The 27266-nt window shown below is 43.2% G+C and overlaps 1 protein-coding gene and 1 long non-coding RNA gene across 3 annotated transcripts in view; one reads left to right on the forward strand and one right to left on the reverse strand.

Moving 5' to 3' along the window:
• TPP2 (tripeptidyl peptidase 2) overlaps nt 1-24580 on the reverse strand; it is an 84020-nt gene extending 59440 nt beyond the window's left edge. The window contains exons 1-9 of one of the 2 annotated variants that reach the window (XM_019529692.1): nt 24195-24580; nt 15713-15841; nt 14217-14312; nt 13859-13963; nt 11879-12003; nt 9506-9669; nt 6478-6632; nt 3019-3095; nt 1027-1154 (exon numbers count right to left, since the gene is read on the reverse strand). In XM_019529692.1, coding sequence (XP_019385237.1) covers nt 1027-1154; nt 3019-3095; nt 6478-6632; nt 9506-9669; nt 11879-12003; nt 13859-13963; nt 14217-14312; nt 15713-15841; nt 24195-24356 — 1141 coding nt within the window. In that variant the 5' untranslated portion in view covers nt 24357-24580. The remainder of the gene's footprint in view (nt 1-1026; nt 1155-3018; nt 3096-6477; nt 6633-9505; nt 9670-11878; nt 12004-13858; nt 13964-14216; nt 14313-15712; nt 15842-24194) is intronic. The other variant, XM_019529693.1, reaches the window with a different exon arrangement.
• LOC109306357 overlaps nt 20074-27266 on the forward strand; it is a 16389-nt gene continuing 9196 nt past the window's right edge. The window contains exons 1-2 of the long non-coding RNA XR_002099959.1: nt 20074-20084; nt 24813-24814. This is a non-coding gene — a long non-coding RNA (uncharacterized LOC109306357). The remainder of the gene's footprint in view (nt 20085-24812; nt 24815-27266) is intronic.

Genomic DNA, 27266 nt, shown 5'->3' on the forward strand with positions numbered 1-27266 from the left:
ATCCAGTTCTTCCAAGTGACCCTGCACCACCTCAGGGTCCACGCATGGAAATCTGGTGCCTATTAGTCCCAGCAAGGACCTCTCTTGATAAATGCCACAGAATTATTTTAGACCCTAATCACAAAGCTGGGCCTTCATTAGGGTTGAAAAGAGGAAGTGTATAAGGGTATCTGGCCATACAAGGAAGATCTTTTTTGAAACAGCGTTTCAGAATGTTCAGTGTCTGTTCCAAGTCTAATCAAGACACTTTGTATAACATAAATTAGGATGAAAGTCAACTTTGTTTCTACAAGCTACTTTTTAAAAGAAACAACCAAAACACTGAGTGAAGTTATGCCTTTTAAAGACAGCTGCACTTACGACACACTTAACAGACTTCTTTTAATAAATTTTGACCATCTGCAAGGCTTTCCTTCCCTGGGTATATTAAAGGTTGTGTCAAATCCAAACAACTTAGAAAGCACCCTGTATTTTTTTGGATACACAGCAGTCTAGTTACTTATGGTATAAATCCTGCCAAAGGTGACTGAAGAAAAAGTTCCTCATTACGAGTAAACAGCATACTGCCCACTCAGATTAGATATCAGGTCCTAATTGATAACAAAAACCAAATAATCATTTGCCATACAAATACATGGATAAATGCAATAATTATGTGACTTGTTCAAAGACCTCCATCTACATGTATATAAAAAGATTTGGAACCCAGAAGTTTAAACTTAACCTGGTTCAGTCAATGCACGATATAAACCAGTTAACCAGGTGATTCAAATATAGAGTTTAAAAGGACAGCTATTTGGGTATTCCTCTGAGTACAGTATAACAGGCCATGTTTATAACCAACATATTACTCCTGGCTTTCAACAATCCCAAAAGCAGAATCTGTTTTCATTTGTTTATTTGTTTTTTTTAATAACGATGATGATGCAGCATACAAATTCTCTTTAAAAAGAACTTTTCTCCCAGTTCTATGGGGGTTCATTACAATAAGGACATATCACAGACATCTTTTGAAAAACTATTTACCTATTACACTAGATGTAGTTCCACCTGGGCATCCTACTGTAGAAAGGCAAGGACCATTATTTCCTGCACTTGAAACATATATGACATTGTGTTTCCATACAGCTTCATTAATCACTTCACAAATTCTCCTAAAATAAGCATAGAAAACAAGTCATTTAAACAACAAAACACAATTTCCTTCCTATGGCTTTAATCCAGACCCCCATGCTATCAATTACTACATTACTATTTATTTTAACAGGGCCAATATTTCATATTAATCTTTTCTTTCCATAAATTACAAATTTTGCTTAGCCAAGCAACCAAACCTGGAAGGGTAAGCAAATGTAGGGTAGAAATTGACCAAAAACTATAACTTTTCCAATTTTAAAGAAGGCCATGAATTAGCCAGCAAAATGAAACTTTATTCTCAAGGCAAAAGATTCTGTAGGCACTCCATTTTGTAAAAAGATAAAATTGCAGAGACTTTTTTTCCCCAAAGAGACTCAGAGTCTTAAAATACTACCAGCTAGAGATGCACTGATACACCAGTCCATATTGTATTGGCACTGATAAAAGGGAAACTGATATTATTGGCAATCAGCTTTTCTTGGCTGATGTGACTGATGTCACTGATACATGCCACATATGCAGGCACAGTTGCAGCATGCACATGGCCAGGAATGCAGCCTGGCAGCTTGGAGAGCAGCATCCAGCCGGTTAGTTTGTGGGGGAGAAGAGGCAGGGGGGAAGGAAGGCAGATTGAGGCCTCCACAGTGAGGGAGGAAGTGGGGCTGGGACTGCCCAGCTGGGGTGGGGCACAGAATGGGGCAGCTCCCACCATTGTGCGCACCCCTAGGGAAGGTATGTGCCCTTGGATCCGTATGCAGGGCAAAGGCGGGCTGCCACTGCGGGCTGGGGATTTGGGGGCAATACCAGGCTCTTCATGGTGGGGGGGGTGGGCCAGGGCCCAGGTCAAGGCTGTGCTCAGAGTGGGCTGAGGCGATGCTGGAAAGGGTGGCTACAGGGTGGGTTACAGCCACCCTAAAATTCACCATGGCTCGCCCTGTAATCTTGTCCCAGTGCCACTGCTGCCGCCTATCCTGTTCCACCCAGCCCAGCCCCCCACACCAAGAAAAGCCTGCCATTGCCCCCCAGACCCAGCACACAGCAACAACCTGCCTTCACCCTGTGTGAAGATCCAGGGGGGCACATGCTCCTGCCTCCACTGGAGATGCACGCAACAGCGGGAGCTCCCTCCTTCCCCTTGTCCCCCCACAAGCCTCTTGCAGCTCTGTCCTGTGCTCCACTCTGCCCCTGCTGGGCAGCGCCTGCCCCTGCTCCACTCCCTCTCTCACTATGGGGGCCTTGATTTGATTCCCACCCCCCTGGATGGTCCTTCCTTCCTCCACAATAGACTTACCAGGCTTGCATATCAGTAATTGGATCAGTATCAGCCTATATGGCTTGTTAACAAATCGACCATCAGTATCAGCACAAAACCCCCCCAAAAAACCCCTATCAGTGCACCTACTACTAGCACTGGTAATTTGAATAGGTTGACTTAGCTGACTAATCATCCACGTGTAGATGGACAACCCCGCTCCACCCAAAGAGGACCCCCACGATGATACTCTATTATAGACTGAGACACTTTCTTTGAACCACTTCCTCCACCATTGCAGACCGCTGTAACGGGTTTGTGTGCATCTATCTCCTTTCTCTCTCAGCATCGCAAACTCCCTCCCTCACCTTTCCCCTTCCCCTGGGCTTAGTTGGCCAACATTGTATCTCTTGTAACCTAGTTGCGTTCCCCTCCTCACCCCCATCCCTCTATTGTTAGTCCCTCGCTTAGGCAATCTGTATTTCCCTACCGGCTTTGTCATCCTTTTTGGATTCACAATTCTAAATATCTACTACTGCTGATCATGCTACTACCCAAGTGAAATGCTATTTGTAATCAGGTTCAACATGAAGAAAACTGAAATTCTATATTAAAATTACTGCACTTACCCAGAATTTGGCCAGTGAGTGGCTTCTCCATAGCTGTAGTTGACGAGATCACATTTATATTTTATTGCTTCTATCATCTGTTAAAAACAGAGTTTAAACTGATGAAAGATAATAATTTATAGGGTGGCAGAGGTCATCTGCTTACCCATGACAACTATTTATTTCACCTCATTAATCTTTAAGCAAAACCATTAGCATTAAGGTAATTTAAAACTGAAGTGCAAGTCTACCTAAATATTTTTTCTCTGTAGCCAGTAAACACACTTGAAGCCCTATACTCTCATAATGGACCAACTTCTAAATTATATGATCTAGAGAAAGGATTCATAAAATGTGGTACAAGTACCCCTAGGGGTACATAAGTCATCTCTGGGGACTACGTGGGGGAAATTGTAACGGCAGATTTGTTTTCTATTAAAATAATTTATATTTATCGTGGTAAGGGTACACAGGCAGCTGGTAAATCATATGCTGGTAGGTGTACATAGGCAGTTGGTAGATCTGGAAGGGGGTATGCGATAGGAAAAAGTTGGGAACCTCTGATATAGAGCACAAGAATACAGATGTTTTGGGGCCATTAAGTGCTTGCAACTAGCACTGCTCAATTTTCCTTTTGCTTTGTGATCCAATTACTCAAGTGAAATGACCCTTTACTGACATCTAAATAGCAGGCTGAGAGAGAATTTTATAGAACATCCACATGGTATTTTTATTTCTATCCACCTCCCTTTCTCTTTTTCCACCACAGATATCTCCTAGCCATCTAAGTAATGATGGAGAGCTTTAAACTAGATTCACTAGTGAATGGAGACAAAAACCCAGAGGTAAGTAAATAGTCTGAGACCTGGATAAGAACTTAGTGATGGGAAGCAATAACAGAAGCCTGAGCAGTGTTCTCAGGGAAAGGATGGAACAGGTCAATACCCAAAATGTTTTATACACAAATGAGAAGTGTGGGGAAGAGACAGAATTGGCAGTCCTAGTACAAAAACAGCATTAACTGGGGTTAATGAGACATGACTGGAATACTCTCATGGATGGATATAGCTGGTTCAGGAAGGACAGGCAGGAGGAATAAAGGAGGACGTGTTGACTTGTATATACAAAGGTGAGGTAACACATGTTCCAAGATGCAGTACAAAGTGGAAGGTAGGCCAGTTGAAGGCTTCTGGGTAAACGTCAGCGGGAAGAGCAGGTGGGGGATATCACTGTGGGCATCTGCTACAGGCCACCAAATGAGGATGAGAAGGGGGATGATGAGGCCTTCTTTAAACAAAGATATAGAAACTTTAAAAAAAAAAAAAAAATCACAGGACTTGATTCTCATGGGGGACTTTAATTATCAGGGTATCTGCTGGGATGGAAATATAGCCATGCACAAGCAGTATAGCAAATATCCTGTCAAGGATAACTTTTTGATACAGATAAGAGGTACCAAGTAGGAGGGAAGCTCTTCTCGACTTACTGATCAGAACGTAAAAGGTAGAAGGTAACAAGTTCAAGATCCTAAGGGAAGGAAGGAAGGAAGGAGAGCAGAACAATAAGGACACTGGATTTCAGAAAAGCAGACTTTAACAAATTCAGGGAACTGGTGGGAAGGCTCTGCTGGGAGGCAAGTTTGAGAGGATAAGAATTTCAAGGGAGCTGGTTGTACTTTAAGGAGGCCCTCTTAGGAACACAGGAACAAACGATTCCAATAAAATAGAACAAAGGGAAGTACAACAGGAGGCCAGCCTGGCTAGACAGTAATCTCTTCCATGAGATGAAACTCAAAAAAAAAAAAGCAGAAACTTACTTATAGTACTAGGAAAAACATTGCATGGGTGTGCAAAAAGAAAATCAGGAAGGCCAAGGCACAATTTCAGACACAGCCAGCAAGGGACATAAGGAGATAAAGTGATCCTACAAATACGTCAAAAGTAAAGGACCTACAATTTCTATGGTCTTCCTCTTACAAAAATGGAAAAAGGAAATCTAGTTATGATGTTGCAGATAAGACTGAAGTATTTAATCCCATTTTTACTTCAGCTTTCACAAATAGGAACAGCTATCAGATGATGGGTGCAGTTGGCAGCAAAGCTAGGGAAAGAGACAAACATCCTGGAGCAATAGAAGAACATATAGAAAGGCTAGGTGCTTTCAAGTCAGCAGGCCCAGATGGGATGCATGCTAGCGTACAGATTAAATTACCTGAGTCAGTTTGAGTCATTGAGTCTTTGAAAACTCTGGAAGTCAACTAAGATCCTGGATGACTGGAAAAGGGGAGGATCTGGAAAACTACCCCAGTCAGCCTGACCTCTACACATGGAAAGATCATGGAGTAGGTCCTCAAGGAATCTGTTGTAAAGCACTTGGAGAACAAGGTGATCAGGAAGCATGGATTCAACAAAAGCAAGTGACACCTGACCCACCTGCTTTCCTCCCATGATAAAATGACAGGCCCTGTGGATTAAGAAGAGTGGGGAGAGGAAAAGCAGTGAATACCTTGAGTTTAGCATGGCTTTTGACACAGTCTCCCATGACATTCCCATTAACCAGGTATGGAAATGCAGAACTTTCATGTAGTCTGTAGGGTGGGATACATAGCTACTTGTTGAGTACAATGATCTAATGAGTTATCAATGGTTCAATGTCTATTTGGAAAAAATTAAGTGGAGTTCCTGAGAAGGTTGTCCTGGGTCTGGTATTGTTCATAATCTTCATTAATGATTTAAAGATGAGATCAAGTGCACACGTTGCAAGTTTGTGGAAAAGATCAAGTTGGGTGGAGTTGCAGATGCTTTATAGAGTTAGGATTGACCAGGATTCAGAATGACCTGAGTAGGCTGGAAAAATGGTCAAATCCTGTTTTGACTCCTATTCCACAGTGCAGTAGTTGTAGCATTACCATTCAGGTAGCTAAGGGAATCCGTTGACTTCATGACTCGTTGTTCTTCAACTGTACAGGCATTAATAACATTTCCTTTTTAGTGGTCTTGATGTTCCACTAATCAAGCTAACCTTTCCAAAGGCGACTTTGCTGCCTGTTACCTACTTCTGGTTTCTCTTCTTCTATTTCAAAGCCCCTGAAACTCTAGCTTTTTTCAAAATCACAGATCCACCCATGGAGATTAGTCTTTAGCAGCACCTAGGGTTTCAGTTGTAGTTGAGGGTAGAAGCCAAAAATTAGACTCTGTCCCTACTCTATACACCCTGACTCAGAGGGGGTAGGGGGAAAATCTTTCTTCATTCTGCCTCTCAAAAATAAGGTGTGTATTATATTCTAGGTTATGTAGTACACAAGAAAATAATAACCCATAATAAGCCTATAAACCCCCTCACATGAAAATGACACAATATTAATTAATTTAGCAATGTCCAGGTACATCTCAACTTATATTTGTACTAACCATCCAGAAGATATATTATACATGCTTAGCTAAAGGAGGCAACATAATTGTCTATTAATAAAAGACCTACAGCTCTTATTAAGCCTGTGCCAGTTTCCATTGTGCTTAGCCTTGTATCACCAATCTTGATGGCAAGAATCTGAGCTCCAGGAGCCACTCCATTTCTTTCTGGTTCTTCTGGAAAGTATCCAGCAGCAATACTAGCTACATGTGTCCCATGTGCTCCTAGACAGATTAAAGATAAAACAGTGTTGCATGTGCTAAACAGAGTCCAATAGAAACATCACTTAACTTACAATTCAAATCAGTTTCATTTGCTTAGCCATTTAAATATAAACAAAGTAAATGATTTATGCTGAAGCTACCAGGATGGGAAAAACCCTGCATTAATCCTCATTTTAATCTGGACATCTGTGTTTGCAAGTCCATCCACACATCATGCTTAACTTTGCTGGTACTATTTACTATTTCTTCATGTAGGTGTGCACCAAATATTTTTTCCTTATAAAAAGTACTGTTTTTGAAATGTGTGGTATTGCAGTCTAACTATTGATGGAAGATACTGATAATGTGTTTGGAAGATAAGTGAAAAAATAGCACAAAGGCTGGAACCAGAGCTACAACATTTCAGACCTCTGCCTTTCAACCCCTCCTGCACCTGATGCACACCATGGGCTTATCCAGAGGAGAGAGATAATGTTACTGCCTCACTAGCAAATGGTCCACTGGAACTGCACTACATCAGCACATTTGTCAGACTACCTGTGTCACCCCACTGTAGGCTGGATCAGCTGGCTTTAGGCCTCCAAAACAACTTTCTCCCCTTCTGACACACTTATTGCCATCATGGCTAGGCTCCACAAGCGAATCAAGTCTCTACCATTTTATTTACCTGTTGAGCTATTACAGTGCCATCTTCCACTAATCGACCCACCTTGGAATTGTACAAGTCATTATCTTTAAAGTATCTTCATGCTGCTCTGAAAATAGTATTTTACTTGGATTTGCTCTATTTGATAGAAGTTATGGCAAAATATCATAAAACATGTTTATTAAAACTAAAGGTCTGTTCCTGTGATATTAACCTTAATAGAAAAACTAACAGCAATGCGATTAACCTCTTTTTAAACAAGTTTTGTTATACAAGGGAAAACCTGTAGAATGTTTTATCATTATAACGTGTTAAGTTTACACTGAAATCACAAAAAGTGGTGCATTAGATGAACGTGGGATAAAAAAAGTGTTAAGAACACAAGCAACCTTTTAGGCAAGCTTTCTTGAATTATGACAATGTAATGTTACTAATTATATTCTGCACCAAAATGAGGTTAGGGTTGAAGCTGTAATAGTAGTGTCCCAACTGTCACTATACGAAAATGTGAACACTGGATTCACGATGTCTAAACATAAATCAAAACAACAGCCAAGTTACATATATACACAGGTAAACTCATTTAGATGTTGCCTTTCAAATGGAAGCTGTTCTTTAAATTCTCTTGCAAGCTGGAAGGGAAAACAACCAAATTACCCTCTGGAGAAAGCCATGAAGGAACAACTACGTTAAAAAAAAGCTGAAAAAGAGGACCATAAATTCTTACACTCATTCACATGAAGAGTGAGGAAAAACTGCATTAAAATGAATGGTTATACACATATGGTCCCTAGCAGACACTGCATCTATCAGATGATTAGCATTAAATGTGTGATAAATTGTAAAGTGTAATGTGGTCAGGCAATATGTGGCATGGTAAAATGGCAAACCAGTGATGAAGATGTTCCCAATTTAATGAGGAACACTGTTGCTGCTAGTTTGTATTGCACTTAAAATTTGAATATATGGCATGGAGCCCAGCACTAAGCTACACATTGTGACTTTAACTGTCCTTGCACAAGTAGCCAAGGGGTTGCGCTTCAAAATGTGCAGCATGGGCAGCAAGCAATTAAGGAGCTCCTTGGTTCCCAGATACCCGTGCATCACTTCACATGGTGCGGGCAGCTGGAGACCAGGTAACTCTTGCATGCAGAGCTCTCCACACACTTGGGCCTGTCCCGGGGTGGGGTGAATCGGGGCCCCGTGGAGCCAGCCAGAGCAGCTGCAGCAACTGCACACTGCCGATGGCTTCATGTCCTGCCTCTTGGCACAACCCCCCCACTGCTGAATCCACCATCAGCTTCCTCATGTCCAGGGGTGGGGCCCTGGACAGGATGATTTGCCCTGGGCCCGCACCCTGATTGGGTCTTCTCTGCAGACACTGGTACATGTATAAATTAGCACTCAAATAAGCAACAGAACACAAAACTGTACAAAGAACATCACCAAGGAAGTAGAAACAAGAGAAATATTATCTCAGTTTAGGCTGAAGCTTCGTTATTTGAGTAGGACTTAGTTAGCAAGGCTAAGCCTACTGACTTCAAAAGTCACACAGGTATTAGTTTTGGAGCTTCGCCTGGTGTGTATATATAAACAGTTCACGACAACTATTAAATGTACTGAAAAGCTAACTTCTCATTTCTTAAAAAACAAAACCATTTTATTTTGAATTGATGCAAATAGATCTTTATAAAATTTCAGCCCAATGCTCAAAAACACAAACACAAACAACAAAAACAAAACCCCAACCCAAAACATAACAGACAACAAAAAAAAGATAAAACCTCTCACACAAATGCTTAATGTTACATGCAGAAATAGTTTTCATAACTTGCTAGTTTCCAGTCATAATAGTAATTTCAAAAATTTATGTTTTGCTTAAGGTTATATAAAATTTAAATACATGACATATCAAGAACAATATTTTAACACATGTATGAGGGGTCAATAGCATGCATTTTCATTTTAATTTCACACAACTACATTGATTTCAATTTATGATTTTTTAGAGATTTTAAGCGCCTTGACTTAAATTGTTCCTCCCCCATAAGGAGCAATCTAACAGATGTTTTGCTAATTAAATGAAAAAAAAAATGGGTGGGCATATTTTGATATAGGATATTTGGAAAATGAAGCCTATCTTACTTTGTGGGGAAAGAAAAAAAGTGATACTATTTCTGCTTACTGATATACTGAGAATTTTTTCTTTTTACCAATTAAAAATTACCTCCACTTGTCACAATAGAAAGTAGGTTTCCTTCTTCATATATATTAATAGAGTAGTTTAACATCTCTGATGTTCCAAAAGATCCATATTCTTGTGACTCTCTGTAGGTCCTCAACACAGTGCAGTTTGTTAGGTCCCCACATTCACTTGAATCTATGCAGGCTCTGGCAATACAGAAGAGTGTCAAAATATACAAGATAAATCTGTGCACAGCAAGACTTCAATTGTTTCCTTTCCATTTAAAATTACAGAAGCTAGTAGAAGGGCTTTTTAGTTGCATATTTGTTTATAAGTGACTATAGTTAGAATTTTCAAACCTGGATGCTCAAGGTAAAGCTTCTAAATCATGAAGGCATCTAGAGTAACAGTTTAATTTTCCATAAGTGCTGCATCCAGTTGACTTAAGGATTTGTATTTTTTACTCAGCAGCCCAGGGAGAAAAAGTCAAGTCACTTCACTCACATGGCCTAATACTGATTTAAGATCCTAACTTCAAACACTTGTAGTGCTGGTCATTGTGGAAAATACATTACCTACAAAAGAAGTGTTGAATGAACAGTCTTCACAAATTCCAATGCGTGTCACTAATGGGTAATTACCAGGGATCTGGGTTTTCCTTTTCTCACAGAAAAACAGGGAAAAAACACAAATTTTCCCTTTTCACTGAGAAAAATATGGATTTCTCATTTTAGCAGAGAAACACTCAGATCTTCCACTTTTACAAAGAGCTCTCTGCAGGCTGGCAGAGTTCCAGCCTGCAAAAGAACAGGTGGAAGCAGAAGGAGAGCCGCCAGGCACATATCCATGCACACGGCTGCCGGGCACCCTGGAAAACACCTCCCCGGGGAAAGAGGGAGGGAAAAGAGGAGGAAATTGAGGCCCCCATAGGGAGGGAGGGAGCTGGGCAGGGCTGGAACTGTTGATCAGCTGGGCAGCACATGGGGGCTTGGGGCCAAGGGTCAGAATGCGTGGCCGCAGGGCCCCAACAGAGAGCAGGACAGGGCTGCGGGTGGCTTGTTCAGGGGGCAAAGAGGGTGGGGCTGGCTCTTGCTGTTGCATGCACTCCTGGAGGGACCATGGGGGGCATGTGCCCCCTCCCAGATCTGTGCGTGGGGTGGGTGTGGTCTGTCCATTGCAGGCTCACACTGCTGCCTTCCCTTTGGGGCCTCCACAGCCCAGCAAGCAAGACCCAGAATAGAGGGCAGAGCAAGGCCAGGCAGGAAAGCTTCTCGGCACTGCAACCCTGTGCCACTTTGTCAAAGTGCCTCCTACCTGCCTGACAGCAGCAGGGGTAGCGCTGCGGGCTTGGGCCCCTCACAGCTGCCAGGTGAGCAGCGGCTGCTTTGCCAGGGCAGCATGGGGCTTGCAGTAGCAAGGAGCTTCTCCACCTGACCCTACTCTGACTTGCCATGCCAGGTCCCACCCTCTGGGCTGTGGAAGGTCTGCGGGAAGGACAGCAGGGCATGAAGCTTGATCCTGCAGCAGGCAGCCTGCATCCATCTCTCCCATAGGCTCCACTCCAGCTGTGCCACCTGTGGGAGAAGGGGAGCCGGACTCCACACTCTGCTGCCCGCTTGGGCCACAGCAGCTGTTATCTCCCATGGGGGGAAGCCAGGACTCAGGCGCTGTGCAGGGATAGAGGGCTGCGGACCTGGGTCCCTGGCCCTGTAGCCTTGGCGGCTAGGGGGGGAAGGTAGTTGTGGCTTGGGAGTGAGGAGCCTGGGACCCTAGTGAGTGAAGGGGGAGTGAGAGCTCTGATTTTCCATGTTTAAAAAATGCAAAATCAAATACCAACATTTACAGGTATTTAGAATTTATTGATCGAGACACTGGCAGGCTTCCAAAATTGCTTTAAAATTGTAAATATATCAGTAACACGTTGTGCTCGATTGATTATACTGTACTATACTATAATATGGCATTTAATTTTAATTGTCCATTTGGGGGGTTTTAATCAGAGAATCTGTGATGTTTAAACAGCGAAAACCAGGATCCCCAATAATTACATACAAATAACTAGCAATTTATACACCCAAGAACAGCAAGACAAGACACTTTAATGCATTCTTGGGCAATAGAAGAACATTAAACTACTACTGAAACTGCACTTACTTTGGTCCAAATACTTCACCAGAACTCTGCACAGGCCTGATGACCAAATTACAAGATCATGATGCAGGATCAGAACCTACATAATGGCTACATTAGCAAGCTTTTCTATGATCCTCTTTACAAGCTTGTTTTGGAAGTGTTCTTTAAAAAAATGACATATAATAAGTTCCTCTATTTTCCAGCAATCCAAAACTCAGAGATTCAGTGATTTATATGCACAAGCAAGTTATTTTATAATGGAGCAAAATCTTGAGCATTTACCTCCAGGTATCACCATCATGCCACACTAAGCAGTCATAGACAGGACCAGGATCACTGTATTTTTTCTCAAAAGAATTCAACAGTTCTATGTGACTTTGAAGCTCCTCCTTCTGTAGTTTATTTACCTGGAAAAAGAAGAGAAAGCATAACATATCATTTTTATTTTTTTAAGTAACATGAACCACATATTTTCACAAGGTGAAAGGCTTATCATTTTAGCGCTGTTTATTAGTCAATTCAATTACTGGGAACGCTCCTGTCTCCTGACACATGGATGTATTTAAAAAAGTTGCTACTAATATTATTCTTCAGTAGATCATATGCTGTTATATTCATGCTAAATATATTCTTCTAACAAAGCCAATATACCCATTTCTGTTGACATAATTATTGTACAGTACCTTGGCTGGATCTAAGAACAAAAGAGACCAATTTGCAGTAACTATTTTATATTATTTTATAGGAACTCAGGATGCAGGCACAATTTACAAACCACTGAAAATTGTTAAGTCTAGTTTTTAGCACAGATTACCAGTTTTAATAGTGTCTTACTTTTAAAGAGGTCTTTAGAGCAAATTTAAAGTAAGAAAGATGACAGTACTTGTATCACCGCTTCTTAAGGAACTTATAAGTATTATAAAAGATATGAACAAGTAATGTTTGAAAGCTTAGGGTACACTGTCTTCAGTAGTGACTACCCATATTTCTAAGGTAGTCTGAGGACAGGGCAGGCAGTGTAAAGTAGAAATGCATTTACTTAAGTTATTTTATTCATGCTTGTGAATCAATTTAGGGATATAAAAAAAGGTAACAAACCATTCAGAGTCGTCATTAACAAAGATGATTCACAAGTGCTCCAAAGAGCTCAGAGCACTCAGGGCTGAGGATAACTTTCAGAAACTTTAATAAATCCAAAAAATTGGGCATTCTCCATGAAGTTTAAAAGAGGCAGTCCTCTTGCTCACTGCGACCTGGCCTTACAGCCTGTGGGGCGGGAGGGAGGGCCAACTGGTGTAAAGGCTGAACCACCCCCAACTGGCTGAGGGCTGCCCAGCGCATGACCTGGCCCCTCTTCGTCAATCAGTGGAGAGGCGTGGGACTGCATAACAGACAGCCCACTCAACAATCAGCAGTGTGGAGCGGGCTCAATTCAAAAAGGCTGTAAAATTGGTTTTGCTAGCAGCAACTTAAGTAGACCCCAGTTACTAAGGGGAAAAAGAGCTGCCACTCAAGACTACATTCCAGTTGTAACAGTTAAACTGCTATGAAAGCATACAGTGTAAGTAACCCCTGAAAATGTAATTCTGAATAAGAGAGTTAAAGCTAAAACAGTGTCTCTACAGCAGCAGAGGGATTTAGCTATTATACTTTAACAACTGAAATCAATAAAGTATAGGACTGTTACAACAGTTTAAACCAGTGGCTCCCAACGTTTTTTTTTGCTGCGATCCTAAATCTGGGTCACAACCCCTGCCTCCACTTCACTGAAGCCTGGCAGCACTAGCAGACCCCAGGCCAGGCCAGGATTGTGGAAGGCAGTAGCAACGAGAGCCATGTGGACCATGCACCAGGGACAGCCCTGCAGGTGAGAGGGGCAGACCTCCCCACGACCCTGATTTTGGTCGTAACCTGAGGTCGGGAGCCACTGGTCCAAACCCTTAGTGAACTGCCTGTCACTTTACAATAACATGCAGCTTTCATGAAAGGAAAATATTTTCAATTTTTTCTACTGAAATCATCACAGATCACAAAATCTATCAGGAGACAATACAGAAAATGAAACCACTTTACTGGAAAAAGTGATATAGAACAAAGTGAGAGTATTCAAAGCCACAGAAGTATTTATATACATTTTCTACTACCCAACAAAAGAATAAAAATATAAAAATAAAATTGTGTACTAGAATAATCTTACTAGGTCTCTTATTCTTCATTTGCAAACTATGAACCATGACAGTTTTTAAAATAAATAGTACAAACTTGTGAAGGAGAGCTATGAACAGCATCAAATTCATCTAGTTTTCTACAAGCTTCTGCTAGAAGTAGTCTGTGAAAAGGATCCCAGAGTTTTTCCTTGCGTTCTTTCTGTAAAAGAAAAAAAGCTAAGATTTTTTCACTAAAATATAACAATATTAGTACTTTGCACATGCAGAGTTGCCAAATGATTCATAGATGATTTAGTACATAAAGAACTACATACAAAACAAATCATGTTACATAAGTTGTTTAAAGCCATAATTTAAAAAAAAAAATAAAAAAATAAAAAAGGTTTTATTATAAAAGGGAGTAAATCAATAAAATATGAATACATACAACAGAAACAAAAGGGTAACATTACCTGAATCCTCTCCTTAAGAGCTTTAGGGTAGACATCATAGCCATTTTTCATGCCAATGTGGTACTTGCCTGAAGGATTTATCCAGCTTGTTGGAATCTAGAGCAAACAAATAAGTCTCCAAAATAAAGACAGGCTCACTAAATATAAATATATAGTCAAACTCAAAAAGCAATGCTAAATGTCTACCAAATGCTAAAGTATTATATAAAATGACACAGCTAAATATATTTGTAATGGTTCGGATCCGTCACTGTATTCAAGTGGCAATAACCAACAGGTTTTGCGAGATTAGGTGGCAATCATAATCCCATTCCAAGGAAATGAGTATTAATACATGTGGCACCATATTGAAAACCTCTATACAGGTGTTTTATGGTGGTAGAAACTGAACTATCATTTTACAGAGCTCGCCACTTGTACCAGCTCTAGAATACATTGCCGAAGCAGTATTTTGTTCTGGTTTCTTTTAATCATTATTGTAGGCAATTCTACTTCCTATATTAGATGCTGACATGCCTGAGGTAAAAGTAGAGCTTTACCTTCTGCTATTGCTGGGCTTTCAGACCAAGTTTGCTGACCCTGTATCTATCAGATCAATTAGGACAGAGGACTATATTCTCGCATATACAATCATAAAAAGACTGACACCATGGAGGAGTTCAAATATTGTAAAAAGGTAAAGTTAGAACTTCCATCTCATTAACCTGTCAAAAATCAGTCCTCATAAAGACTATTAATAACAAAAGCAATAGTTGTTCACAAGACTTACCACCTCAGCTGTCTTCTAGACCAGTGGTATCCACCCTTTTTGGGAAGCATGCCACAAAATAAGTCCCATGACCTATTCCAATCCATTTCCCCTGTCACAGGCAGAAGCTACCCATGCAACCTGTGGCACTCATACCACAGGTTGGTCACCTGTTCTAAACCATTTTTAGACCTTTGGGGTTTTAACAGCAAGAAAATGCAATTTTTGTAACTAGAACCATCAGTTACCTAATCAGACTCTTGTCTCCGGATGTCAAGTTTTAATCTGATATATTTTATAAAGCTAGTCTCCACAAATATTAGTATATTTCACATGATCGCACACATTTTGGGATATTTCTAAAGGTATCATGATGTTCTGCTGATCTGTCTTTCAAAACTAAGTTTAAAATATTGGATTTGTCATTTTAAAAATGCCTAAAGGACCAATCAAATAACCAACTTTAAGTGTGTTTTAATACTGAAAACACCCAGTGATCAGCAGCCTCTGACCCACAGAACTTAAAGCATAAATAGACAAGATAAACATAACATACAAGCAAAATCAACACCATAATGGTCAGCAAATGTTATGTTAGTTAACACAATGGTCAGCAAATGCTATACTAGTTTGGGGTGGGGCTTAGAAGGTGATACCTGATGCAGAAAAACAAAAAGGATGGAAGAGGGACGTTGAATCCAGCAACAGTAAAGAAAACCCCATACAATGATACTATAGAAACCTTTACCTTTAGAGTTCTTCCAGAAAGACCTACAATTTCCCCATCTTTGGGTTCTACTACCGTGGAAGTGTTTACATCACCACTGCCTGTTGTATCAATAATGTCAGCTATCTTGGGTTTCCCATCAGTTGTAATCTGAAAACAAACAAATAATCACTTGAAATTGAAGATAACCAGATTCTGTCAGTGACACTTCCAACAGCAAACCTGACACCTTCATTGTTATACTTTTTTTAAAAATACACTGACCTACACATTTTAGGCAAGCCTGCATTTTATTCACACACATACAAACAAAACAGCACAGAATTATGTTAACATTATGGTTGCAGATTCATGTGGAGATGAGGACTGCATTTCAATGCTGTTAGCCATGTATAAAAATTATCTGATTTCCGAAAAACAATGTCTAAGAGGCAAGAAAAAGGAAAGATTACATTAATAATGCTCACAGGCCTAAAATCAATGCAGGATCAAAATTTTACATGTTTTTTAACTACCTAAAAAACACCACTTGTATTTCTGAGGAATATCTTCACCTGGCTAAGCCACCCTTTTCCTTCCAAACTTTAAAAAACTAACAGAGAAAAAAAACAAAATAGAATAGTACACATTACATTCCATACCACTGTTCCTCCCTCATCTTGCAGCAGTACAGGAATCATCCCCGGGAAAACAATAAAGGACACAAAATGAAATGAAAAGGAACAAATACAAATCATTAAGGGAGAAGGATAACCTGGGATTTACATCCCAAGCAGTATGCAGTTACAAGCTTGATTTCTTTATGTTTCAAAAATAAATGAGAATATGAATATCCTGTCACATTCAACTGCTGTTAAGAAGTTGTTTATATTGTTGGAAACCCACTAAATAAACACTATGGAAGGAGTGAATTCTTTCCAAGGCAGGAGGCAAACTCACTGGCTGAACAGAGCATTCATACTTTCCCATGTTCCCACCTCAAACTACATGAAAAGCAACCAACTTTACCAGGCTTTACAGGTTGTCACTTCCAACCCTCCACGAAAAAAGATGTGTTGCATAACTTTAGGGAGAAGGTTAGAAAGGTAAAGGAGATACTAGAAACCTTCAAAAGAAAAGTGATAAGGTTGAACCTAAAAAAAATAAATACAATAAAAAGATACCACAGATATCCAGATAGAATTAGATTATGGCATATATTATATAATACAGTCAGCCAAATTTCTAAGCCATTTCCAGCACAAGAATACTGGCATAACCATGAGCCTCAGAACACAAAACTTAAGATTAATGTGCCCCAGAGTCAAGATAGGCACATCATCCTCTAGCTTAAATAATAATCTGTGGTTGAATGACTTTGTTCTGCAGTTGTGTTTAAGCTGCATGTGGCTTGCAAACCATGGTTTGGTCACCCCATTATATGGCAATACAGCAAGGTTTCTTCTATGATCCAAAGATATAAGAATGGAAAGAACAGCTCAGCAAAACAATGGACTGAATTAAAAACAGAATTTATCAAAACACTCTTAGGGCATGTCCAGATGAGCACACATGCGCCTGCTGCAGCATCTCAAAGGCACACTGGGAACAAAAAAGTGTTCCTTGCAGTGCATATTTGCAGCATGGGATCTAAATCTGCCAGCTAGAAACCCAAGTATCAAACAAAAATGTGCAGAAAAAAGTAGGGCAAGGCATGCATCTGGCCAGAGTGTCTCTATGGCTACCCCAGCACATTATCACAGCATGCTGGGGGCAAATAGGAGTGGGGCAAGGCTGCAGCATGACCTGGTCCCAGACACTGTCCTAGCTAAGTAGGAATGTGGGGGTGGGGGAGGATTGTGGGTGTGGAAGAGGCTGTGTTTGGGTGTGGAGGAGCTCAGGGGAGGGGTCCTCCACCTGGCACTCAAAGGGCATACAGCTTCCCTGCAGCAGCATTGACTGTCAAGCGCTCAGGGCCCACAGCTGGCAGAGTACCCCCCACAACACGGCACAAACCCAGCCGTCTCAAACCCAGCACCGCCTGTGCTGCATGTTGCTGACCCAGGGCCATGCGCCTTCATGAAGCACCAGCCTGCTCTGGCTGTTAGCTGGGGTCCCGGCACAGCACGTAGAGGCTGTACATCAGGCTGTGTCCTGCCTCCATGGAGCCAACCCAGCCCAATGGTGTGTGGGTCACTTGGAGGCAGGACCCAGCCCAGCCCGATGCAAGGCCCGTGTGCAGTGCCAAGACCCCAAGTGACAGGCACAGTGGCCTGGTGCCATCCGAAGGCACATGACCCCAGGCCAGGCTGGGCTGGGCCTGCAATTATTCAGCACAGACAGCACTGGGTCTGAGGCGGCCAAGGCTCTACCAACAGCAGGTCTCAAGTGCTCCAAACAGCCGCTGCTGCAGGGGGCTGTACACCCTGTGGAGAGTAGGTGGGGGGACCCACCACTCCTGGGCAGCCCTCCACATACCCACACAGCCTCCCCCCCACCCACAAAATCTCCCACAATGCACCCAAAAGCCCCACACCCTCAAACCACCCTGACAATGCCCTCACCCACATACCCAATGACAAAGACCAAACCCCTGCATAAGCCCTATACCCCCACCACAAGCATCACCCCCCCACAAACCCTATACCAATCACACAACCTGCACGTCCAGCTGGCCACATGGGAAGGGACAAGACCTGCTGGTGGGAGCTGTGGCTGCAGGGGCAACTGCCACCCTGTATCCCTGCCATATGCCTGCACCAGTGCTGGGACATGTGGCTCCAGCCTGTGGGGGGCTCCTGGTCCCAGAAGCCACCGGGGGGGAGGGCAGTAGCAGCATGGGAGAGATAGAAAGATTTGGGGGTTGGGGAGCACTCTAGGTAGGCACCAGAGCCAGGCTTAGAGGCCCTCTAGAATAGCCTCTCCAGGGGAAGGCTGCCTTGTAAGAGAAGGGCATTAAGTAGCCCAGTCCCTGAGCCCCAGCCGGTGAGACACAATATACATGAGTAAGAATGTATTTTAAGTTACTATGCAACTGCTTCTAGATACACAATGCAAACACACATAAAATCAGGAGAAAAATATTTTAATTTAAGAAAAATAAGTTATAGTAGATGTTTGATTTTTTTAGTATATGATTTGGGGTTTTTTTTTTCCAGTTTCAAGATGGCAACCCTGCTCCCAAACGGAGTACTTCTGGGACAAGGGGAGGGACTTCCAGTGGCAAAGGTTAGGGGCAGGACTTCTAGTTCCAAAATGGCAACAAGGGGTGGGGCACCTGTCAAGGGGCAGGGCTACCCTTGTGGCCCTTGACACCTCACCAAAACTCATTAAGCAGTGCTCCAGCTGAAATAATTGCCCAGCCCTGTTACAAACAATCACTTCAACAGCTTCCAAACAAAAGGATACTTGTGCATTCTCATGCAATACTAAAGCTGAGAATTTTTATAGGTTACAGTAGTTCTATAAACATTTAATCAAGATTACACTGAAATACAACAAACATCTGTGACAAGTACCACAAAAAGTAACTCCCATTTAGCAGAAACTAACATATTTTACTTTGAAAAGGCTGCCTAAAGAACTGCTCCAAATGCTAAAGCTAACAGTAATATGTTTTGTTTCTACATAACAAATTTAATCTTCAACAGCTTTAGCAATTGAACATAACATTTACTGAACTGCAGCTATATAATGGCAAAAAATTGTTTTAAAAAATCATTATAAGCAGACTTCAACTCTCTGTTACTGTTTGGTATCTGCAATTAATGTTTACATGTGCAAGTTTTCACTCTCAGAAAAATCAACAAATGTTCCAAAACAGGTACAAGAGGTTTATGCTGAAGACAGGTTTCTATGAATAAATTGTTGGGAGGTGTGGTTGAAACTAGTGCAGATGCATGCAGATATAGCCAGGGAGCTAGTGGTTGGAGGAGCAGAGAGCAAGAGCTCTCGGGTTTGGGGCGTTGTTTGAGGAATCCTGTCTGGAACTGTTTCTTTACTGTAAGCTGATCCGAGGTCTACCCTTCACTTGAGGATCCAATAAGTAAGGACCTGTAGTGTCTTTGAGCCAATGAACACTGGTCCAATATTGGATACAGAGTTCCATATCCAAAGATCCCAGATTTCGTCCCTTTTGTTTATGTCCCAGACAGATGCTTCACATTTCATAATTACGTGAAAAAGATTTTGGCTGGCACAAGCCAAGTATAATCAAGCATTTTAATTCTGAAAGCAACACCAACTAATCTAAATAATAAAACTTACTTTTATTATGGACTGTTTTAATATTGGATTACATAATATCTATTGATTGGTTTCAGAACTGATGTCAAAAATAAATGTCAGTAATTTTGTTTATGGCAAAGTACTGAAATCCGAAACAATTTACTTGTGCTAAAACAAGAAGCAATTTGTGACATAGTTACAAGTATTTTGTGCCATTTTGGATTTAGAAGGAAAAACATCAGAATGACTATTTTTGTACTGTATTTAGACAATAGTAGTTTAGTAAAATTCAGATGAAATAAGCGACCAGCGGTGAGAAAGAAAAAAACTGTTGTTTATTATTTATTTTAAAGTTGCAACAGCATATATTTTTCAGATTAGCTGGGGCTTTTTGAAACTAATTTAAATAATTTTAATAAATTAATTTAAATCAAGGATTTAAAAATTACTCTGACATCAAGAAGCTTCTGCATGTAACAGGAGTGGAGCTGGATAGTCTACTCTTAAATTATCTCAATCTGAAGTCTGATTTAAAGCATGACTGGACATACTCGTGTCAATCCATCGGGCTTGACTGATTTCAACAGAAAAAAAATATAGCTTAAGCTCTTTTATTACATCATAAAAGCTAAGACAATATTCAACAACAAAACTTTTTTGCATAGACTGTTTTATTTAAAAAGAAATCTGATCAAATTGACTACTTTGGCCAAATGCAGTTTCTAGTGGGAAAAACTGCAAGTTTATGAAGTGACAGCAGCTAAAAGCATACTTGACACTTTATAAAACAAACTTGCTAAATGGTATGGTCCTGCACTGAATGGTATGATTTCTGCACTGAAACATAACAAAATAAGCAACCTAACAACAGAGAGAAGATGGGATAGAGAAGCAAAGGGCACAACAACAGAATTATGCGGTCACCCAATTTAAGTACCCACACATCCTGAAGTTTCAGTCAAGTGAATTGTTTTTGAATTATGGTTGATAAAAATGAGTATTTATCCAGAGTTGCCAATGAAAAAAACCCCACTGCTGCAAGGGAAGCAGACACACAGGACTTTAAAACTAGCAACAGCTGCAAAAGTGAAAGACAACATGATGAGATTAAGTCAAGCTTTGTTTCAGGAAACTTAATTCTTCACAACTAATAGGAAAAAATTAAACCCTTGTAAACCAAATAAAATATACTAGAATCAGACTCTCTTTTAGATGTAGCACAATATACATTGCCTGACATCCTTCAGTAGAACAAAAGAAATAATAATAATAATAATAATAATAATAATAATAATATTAAGCCCATTTAATTTTCCTGAGCATGCAGCCTAAACATTATATGGTTCTGGGCACCAAAAACATCTAGGAGCTTGCACATCTAACAGTGCTATACTATGCAACACCCTACTTCATCCATAAAAGAATCTTGTGGCACCCTGGTTGAGAATCACTTCTTTAAAGGAAGGATATCAAAGGTACAGCCTATGGAACCCTATGACACAGCCTCTGGTATTACCCATGGGTCCTCAATTAGAATCATGTGTCATCAGATCAACCCCATGCACTGCACAGAGTCTGTAGACTGCTGGTCCAGGGCACATGCTACATCCAGACCTGGCCCAAGGACCAGCCAAAAACAACTCAAGCAGCCTGTAGGTTTGGATGACCTTCACACCCCTGCTTTAAAGTAGCTTCCTGTCAAATCACAGTCTCCACCCATCCTAATCCCTAGTCTGTTTTTAACACGGTTACACCATCCTTCTTAATATCCCACCCTTCTCCCCCCTCCGTTTTCTCTGTGTGGTCATTCTTTCAGTTCTTTTTTTGGTCTGTTCTCACATCTACTCCATGAAGTTCCCAAAGCACTGCAACCTTTGCCCAGTCCTTTTTTCTTATTATACCCTTTCTTTCTCTAATTAGATCTGCTCACAATTTCATGCATCACATTTAGACATTTCTATTCCTGACCAACTTGTCAATAGCTCCAGGACAGTTCCTCCCTGAATTTACCACCGCCTTCATAAAAAGACATAATGAGTCTTTCCTCCAAAACTCCCTACTACTTTGCTCTGCCATTAAAAGAACCAAATCTCCACACTGTGCACATTTGTAACCTGAGATTCAACTTCTAACTCCTACAGACCCTCACAAACTTTGTTTTGACTATACCAAACTCTTTCTTTCTGGTTTTCCTGAAACCCAGACTGTCAGTGAGTCCTGAACATCTCTCACCCCTTTTTGAAGTTCCGGAGTTCCTACACTCCTCTGCATAGGTACACTGATCCCAGAAGCAGTTCAGACTGAATAACTACAATTAGCATGCAAGAAGCAGATTGCAAGGGAGTGTTTCAAGAAAGTTGAATTGCATAGTGCAATGCTAATAAGGCAACCCTAGGAAAGAACAATGGTCACAGGCCATGACTCAGTTTCCCTGCTCCCTACTGAAGTGGCCAAGAGATCTTTATCTCAGAGGAATGGGCAGGAACACAGAAATCTGAACCTGAACTGTATAAAACTCCCCCATACAAAGGCAGAGGGGTGGGAATGTAGAACTTGCCTCAAACCCTGAGGATTGATTCTGAGGACCCTGAGACCTCACCCCCATCAGTAAGTATGTTTGTATTCTCTGCTGTATGTAGCTGCTCTTGTTGCCTGATCTCCAACATCCCAATAAATCAGCATGTAGTTTGGAGGAACCTGCTTTGGCTTTTCTTGCACTTTAGGTAAAACAAAACCCTGTGTAACAAGACAACATTCCCTTTCACTTCATTCCAAACAGACACATTCTGACCATCTACTCCTTCACCACTGGCCTGCTTTGCCCCATTTCAAGAGGTTCAAACTTTTTCAGGCCCCTCCAAACCTCTGTACTGCTCTATCTACAGCAGGGGTTGGCAAAATATGGTCCACAACAGGTCTCTTGGTCTGGCCCAAGTGCTGTCTGGCCAATAGTGCATCCCACCACCCCCTGGGCTTGCGATAGCTCCACAGCTGGACTGCCTTTCTAGACAGCCCAGGCAGCGCTCCTCTGCACTGCCACTGCTGCCCTGCTAGGCAGCCCAGAGGCAGCTGTGACGGTGGGGGAGAGGAGTCATTGGGCAACCTGGACACAGGCTTCAGACGCTGCAGCAAGAAGGGCCTAACAGCGGCAAAGGGAGAGATGACCACTTCCCCCCGATGCCGAGCAGCAGCTTCTGCCCAGCCGCTGCCACTGCTCAGCATGGGCAGGCAGTCCAGACCAGGTGCAGGGCAGGCTAGGGCCACAGGGACTCTGGCTGTTGCATGGGGCGGGGCAGGGAGAGGGTACTGACTGGCCTACGGCAGCTCCCCAGAACAGCCTATGTGGCATGCAGACCCAAATAATTGCTGCCCCTCAGCTACAGTCCCATCTTCTCCTATAGCAGCCCCCACCTTTTGATATGCTACTGACATTAGCTTGTCCACTTCTCATCCGAGCATCCTTGCCACAGTTAACTATACTCTCCTTTAACCTTCCTGTAAAACCGCTGCCTTTCTCCAAACTCCTTCTCAGCGTCCATCACACCTGCTGCCGGATCCAGCTAGAGATGCACACTGCATCCAGTCGCTACTCAGCATGTGTGCGCATACATGCACAGACGTATGAGCAAGCACACACACACAAAACCCACTCGCCTTGCATCCCCACACCCATCTCTATTTGAAAAAACCCAGCTGCACTGCATCCACACACTGTATGTGAGTGTGCACAAATCACAGATGAACAGATAGGCAGACAGGCATGCACACACAGACACGTGCGCAAGAAAGCAAGTTAGAAACTGAAGGCTGCAGAGGGAAGTGCTCAGAAGGCGCCAAGCCCTAGAGCTCAGGGCCAGGCTCAAAGCACTCAGAGCAGGAACTCTCAGGCCAGGATAACTACAAACAAAACCAAGTGGAGCAAGGAATGCTTGAAAGTCTATTGTGCCCATCCATCCAGCCATCCCCCTGCCCCTTTGTCACATCTTAGTCTAATAAAAGACATCACATCTACCTGAAGACCCTCGCTTGCTTGCCTGCCTGCCTTAAGCACTCAGGTAATCCCAACCTGTCCGCGCTAGGCGCAGGCGCCACCGAAGCAGCTTGCCCCGGCAAGGAGGGAATGAATCAGAGGTTAACCCCCCCCCCGCCGCCGCCTCCCCACGCGGAGGGGTTGAGGTGGGAAGAGATGCAAGGCGCCTGCTGGGAGCTCCCCGCGGACACCCGAGCCAGCCCCTCCCCGCCGCGAGACGCTTCCCTCACACACACGGCAGGCCCAGCCGCCCCCGCCGTTGCCCACCTGCATGCCCGGGGCGCCCGGGTCGACGCCGGTGTCGAGCACAGCCAGCAGCACGCCGCGCCCGTCGTACTCCGGGTAGCGGCAGAGGAAGGAGGCGGCGCCAGTCTCCTTCTTGGGCAGCAGCCCATGGAAAGGAAACGGCTCTTCGGCGGCAGCCGCCATGATGCAAGCGGAGGGGAGGAGAACAAATGAGCGCAGCGCGCGGCCGGCGGCGACTCCTTGCCCGAAACCCAGCAGTGCAGAGCGCAGGCACCGGCTCGGCCAATCACAAGACACTACAAACCCCGACTTGCCAGCCGGCTGGGAAGGGCTGGCTAGAAGGAGGGGGGAACGGAAGGGACCAATAGGAAGGCGGGACGCAATTCTGCCCGCGACGGAGGTGGAGAGCGCATGCGCGCACCTCTTCTTTACCCCCCCCATCGGGCAGAAGGAGTCAAGACCGCTTGGCTTAGTGATGCAGCCGCTACCCTTTCAAGGCTACTTTTAAAGGGACCGCCTGCCCGGTCCTTCCCATATTAGTGCTATGACTTGATTCAACCGCTTTGGGCTGCGGAGCCCTCCACAGACGACCCGAAGGCACCGCACACGTGGCTTAGACCGTCGCGGCGCATGAGCCAGGCGTGGGGGAGGAGAGAGAAGGGTTGGGCCAATCAGAACCTGCCGCTGTGACGTTGCAGAGGGTTGGGGCTAACCCCCTCCCCCATGGGGGTCTTGTGCTCCAGAGGGTTGGGGGTTGTCCTCAGTATAACATGACAAGGCGTTTTTCTGTGGGGAGGTGACAGTGCTGCAGTATTCAGACTACGGTAGGAAAAGAATAAAACCTTATTGAGCTGGGCCTTCGTTGCTGGATCACTTACTGGAGGGGTGTCCAACCTTTTTGATGTGGGACGGGATCACAAACTTTATTACCCAGTGGGCCAGAGCCATATTTAAAGATCTCACAGGAAGAGGTATTACATCAGAAAGTGATGTCACGTTACCTTTGACATCAGTGAAGTTATAGGAAGTGACAATGAACTGTATCAGGAAATGTGGTTTAAAATCCAAAATAAAAACAATTTGGTCTGGTAGCACTATATTTTAAACAACCCCCTAGCAGTGCTGGAGAGGAGCGTACCACCCTGCTCTTAATTCCCTGCCTTTGTCCACATGGAAAGCCACAATTTGCAGAGGGATAAAAATCATTTTTGAGTGCAAAACCTCTGTTGACATTGTGCTGTATTTACTCCAGAGAATTGTTGCAGGGATGTTTTTTCCAAAGGTTAGCAGAGCTGTCTATTACCATAGTTTCATACCTCCAAGTTTTCAAATACTTGGTTGAAATGCATCACAGATCTTTAATTTCTTTCTTGCAGGCACTCTGTCGGGGCAACATCCAGCGGGGGGGGGGCTGGGGGCACAGGGGTCAAGGGGTGCCGCCTGACCCCATCATGTCCTCCCTGCCACCTGGGTGGCCTTGAGGATGCTCCCACATCTGTGTGCCTGGGCTCAACAGCCAGGGGGAGGTGCGGGGACCCTATAGGGGGTGCGGGATGTGCAGGGACACCCCCCTGCTCCCTCTTGCCTGGGGCAGCCTAAGCCCAAGCCAGACTGGTGGGGCTCCCTCCCTCCCCAGGGTCCATGAGTCATCACCCCCAGCATGATGTCTGCGGGTGTGGGCAGATGCGGGGAGGTAGGAACGGCGCCAGCTTCCTGCCGCCACATCCACAGCGGCAGCAGCATCTCCCGCGGGCCTAGCCACAGCATCCCTCTGAGCTGGTATTTATGGCCCCCGTGCCCGTCCGCTTGCTGCCACTGCAACCTGCTCCAGCCCATGCAGCCCGGCACGGGGCGGGGCCGGCATGCAGATGGAGAAGGGAGGGGTGGGGCTAGGAAGGGAAACCCTGCAATGACAGAGAGGGGAGAAGCTGGCCTGCAAATGAGGAAGGGAGGGGCAGGGCTAGGAAGGGACACCTTGAAATGAGGTGGGAGGGGAGGAGTTGGACCACGTTGGCAACATCAAGTTGACACGGTGTGTGTGGGAACCTTGTCCCTTCCCCAGCCCTTCAGCAGCCATTAGGAAGCTGCTGAGTGGCTGGGGGTGAGACAAGGGGTGGGAATGAAAGTAAACAGTGTTAACTTTCATTTCCCATTGTAGCACCTGGGGCTTCAGAAAATGGCTTGCGGGCTGCCATGCTGCCTGCCAAGCTGTATATTGGACAAGCCTATCCTATTGGGTGTAAAACCACCATACAAGTGGCCTCTTATTAGGCAGAGCTGTAGGTTGTAGCCATGTTGGTCTAAGGACACAGGCAGACAAGGTTCTTTGGGTAAATCTGATCTCTTTTATTAGATCAATTCAAATAGTTGGAAAAATTCTTTGCGAGCTTTCAGGCACAAATACCCTTCATCAGGCTGATGAATTAGGCACTTTCATTAGTCAGTTTCATTTTAGTTAAAATTTCATTTTAGTCAAGCCTTTCATTAGGCAAATTTCTCACAAGACAGCCACTCTCTTTCCAATCTCTCAGTTCGAGTCCTCAAAGGGAATTTACAAAACACCTTTCCCAGACGAGCCTACGGATTTAACTTCATCAGCCTACTGAATATAAAAATAATCATGGCCTAATATAGACAGTGGATTTATGGCACATTATAACCTGCCTAACATCTGATACTCCAGATAACCTCGCTACTATTTACCAGCTATATCTTATCATCAGGGATCCTGGTTTTCTCTGATTTAAAAAAGTCCCCAATTGTCAGTTTAAAAAAAGTAACCCAAATCCACATTATTCTGTGATTAGAATGAAACACCAATTGTGTGTGTGTAGTGATGTTTCATTTTAATCACAGAAAAACGTGGATTTGGATTTACTTTTTTTAACTGAAAATTGGGGATTTTTTTTTTAATCAGAGAAAAGTAGGATCACCAGCTCTATATTCCCCTTGTGGCAGAAAGCCACCTTGTTTCTCCCCAAAATCTCTGCCCTGTGACACTGTGACTAAAATCTCTGAGCAGCAACCATTTGATTAGGGTGGGTCAGCACGGAGGGGACCACACCCTGGCCGGTCTCTTTAGGTAACTTGAAC

This window comes from Crocodylus porosus, unplaced genomic scaffold (assembly GCF_001723895.1).
Source record: "Crocodylus porosus isolate Cpor-Errol unplaced genomic scaffold, CroPor_comp1, whole genome shotgun sequence".
In the NCBI taxonomy this organism is placed as follows: domain Eukaryota; kingdom Metazoa; phylum Chordata; order Crocodylia; family Crocodylidae; genus Crocodylus; species Crocodylus porosus.